This window comes from Chiloscyllium plagiosum, chromosome 1 (assembly GCF_004010195.1).
Source record: "Chiloscyllium plagiosum isolate BGI_BamShark_2017 chromosome 1, ASM401019v2, whole genome shotgun sequence".
NCBI lineage: Eukaryota > Metazoa > Chordata > Chondrichthyes > Orectolobiformes > Hemiscylliidae > Chiloscyllium > Chiloscyllium plagiosum.
Genome location: NC_057710.1, coordinates 10039206 through 10041902, shown reverse-complemented (window position 1 = coordinate 10041902; position 2697 = coordinate 10039206). Strand labels below are relative to the sequence as shown.

The 2697-nt window shown below is 43.1% G+C and overlaps 1 protein-coding gene across 3 annotated transcripts in view; it reads left to right on the top strand.

Moving 5' to 3' along the window:
* Nucleotides 1–422: 422 nt before the first annotated feature.
* The window catches only part of LOC122551859 (transcription factor COE3-like), a 132462-nt gene continuing 130187 nt past the window's right edge, over nt 423–2697 (top strand). For all 3 annotated transcript variants that reach the window (XM_043694500.1, XM_043694559.1, XM_043694434.1), the window contains exon 1: nt 423–536. In XM_043694500.1, the coding sequence (XP_043550435.1) occupies nt 476–536 (61 nt within the window). In that variant the 5' untranslated portion in view covers nt 423–475. The remainder of the gene's footprint in view (nt 537–2697) is intronic.

Genomic DNA, 2697 nt, shown 5'->3' with positions numbered 1-2697 from the left:
TGACTGTCTGTGTGGAGTTTGCACATTCTCCTATTGTCGGCGTGGGTTTCCTCTGGGTGCACCAGTTTCCTCCCACAATCCAAAGCTGTGCAGATTTGGTGAATTGGCCATCCTAAATTTCCCATAGTGTTCAGCGATGTGTAGTTTAGGGACATTAGTCAATGGTAAAATTTAGAGTAATGGAGAATGGGTTTTGGTAGGATACTCTTTGTAGGGTCGGTGTGGACTTGTTGGGCAGAAGGGCCTGTTTCAACACTGTAGAGATTCTGTTATTCTAAGTAAGTTTGGAAGATACTCATGTGGAGCATAAACCAATTGTGATAAAGGGCATGTCAATGTGCTGCTGTGAATTCTGCTTTGTTCTGTACATTGCCTCCTCTTGCCCACCAATACCAACCAACTTGCCTTCTCTTTGTAGGTGGTCATCTGCACAACAATTAATGTGGACGGCCATGTCCTGGCTGTGTCTGACAACATGTTCATCCACAACAACTCGAAGCATGGGCGACGAGCTCGGAGGCTCGATCCCTGTGAAGGTACGTCAATCCGGAACGCACCGTTGGTCACTGCTAGCCTTCTCAGATTCGGGTCACAATGCAGTTATGGATTTTGTGGAGCGCTTCATTGGTGGATGGGGTTGTAATGCCACTGGTTCTTTACTCTTCAGAATTGGTCTTGATCTGGATTCGATCGGGCGCTCAGCAACCTGAAATCTTAACGCGGCTTCTCTCTCTAGTGATGCTGCCAGATCAGCAGCATTTTTTATGAGCCTGATGAGGTTGAGTTTTTTTATATTTATTCATGGGATGTGGGCATCATCGACAAGGTCAAAATTTATTGCCCATCCATAATTCTCCATGAGAATGTGGGTGGTGTAGAACCATTTACACTCCACAAGAACATAGCAACAGGAGTTGGCCATTCAGCCCCATCAGATCATGGCTGATTTGTGGCCTAAGTCTATACATTTGTTTTTGGCCCATTTCCCTTAATATCTTTGTGAAACAAAAAATTACCTACCTCAGAATTAAAGTGAACAACTGATCTAACATCCACTGCCATTTATGGAAGAGAGTTCCAAACCTCTATCACCCTCTGTGTGCAGAAAGTGCTTCCAAGCATCTCTCCTGAACAGTCCAACCCTAATTCTCAGACTATGCCCACTAGTTCGAGAATTCCCAACCAGTGGAAATAGTTTTATCTTTATCCACCCAGTCTTTTCCTGGTATTACCTTGAAGACTTCAATCAGATTGCTCCGTAAACTTCCAAATTCTAGAGAAAGCAGGCCTAATTAGCAGATCTCTCCTCATAACTTAACGCCTGAAGTCCAGATGTCATTCTTGTACATTTGCGTTTTATTCCTTCCCAGGCCACTAAATCCTCCCTCAGTTTTGGTACCCAGATTTGCTCACTGTACTCCAAGGGGAATCCACTCAGGTTTTATGTAACTGCAACGTAATTTCGGTATCCTTGTCCTCCAGTCCTCTCAATATAAAGGCCAGGATTTCATTAACTTTCTTGATTATTTCTTCACCTGTTCATGACATTTGAAAGATTGATGCACCCGAACCCCCATGTCTGTTGGACATCCATTCTGATGAAGGGCTTTTGCCTGAAATATCGATCCTCTTGCTCCTTGGATGTTGCTTGACCTGCTGTACTTTTGCAACCTGTAGTTAACTTCATACTAGAAAGAAACCTGAGCTAGCCCTTTTCAGCTTTTATGGATCTCCTCATATTTGCTTGCTTTGAACTCCAACTACCACAGTTTTGCCGAATTCCCTTTGTCATTTTACACGACCATCTACAATGTCTACAATTCCAGCTAACTTTATGTCATCAGCAAATTGTGAATGCTGGAACACTTCAATGCTTTTACCCATAACGTTCCCATCATTCTTTTCACCATTGCTTATCACAAATTTATTAATCTGTGCTTTAAATGAAATAAAAGAATAAGCCTTCACAGCCCTCTGCATTAGAGCATCAAAGATTCACCATCGCTTGAGGAGAAGAAAAAATTCTTCACATTTTAGTTGTAAAAGCTGTCCCCACCTCCCCCATTTGTACATTGTGCCCCCTCATTCGAGACTCCCCAACCAGGGCAAGCATCTTAGCTCAAACTAAATTTCAATGCGGTCACCTCTTATTTCTCAAAACTGAAGGGAAGATTGGTCCAGTTTGCCCAATCTGTCTTCACAGCACAGTTCTGCCATCTGAGCAACACATCTGGTGAACCTTTGCTGCTTTTACAATTTTGTGTTCAGTTCTGGACTCCCTGCTATAGGAACAAGGTTGTTAAATAAGGGTGCAGAAAAGATTACCGAAGATGCTGCAGGGTTGGAAGGTTTGAGCTATAGGGATTGTCGGAGATTGAAGGGTGACCTGATAGAGGTTTATAAGATCATGAGGGGCATGGATAGGTTAAATAGACAAGGTTTTTTTCCTAGGATGGGAGATTTCACAACTAGAGGGCATAGGTTTAGGGTGAAAGGGGAAAGATATAAAAGGGAAATTTAGGGGCAACATTTTCACACAGAGGGTGGTCTGTGTATGGATTGAACTGTAGAGGAAGTGATGAAGGCTCCTGGATGGATACATGAATAAGAACGGTTTAGAGGGAAATGGGTCAAATGCAGGCATGGATGAGTTGGACCGAAGAGTCTGTTTTCGTGCTGAACAACTGCATGACTTTT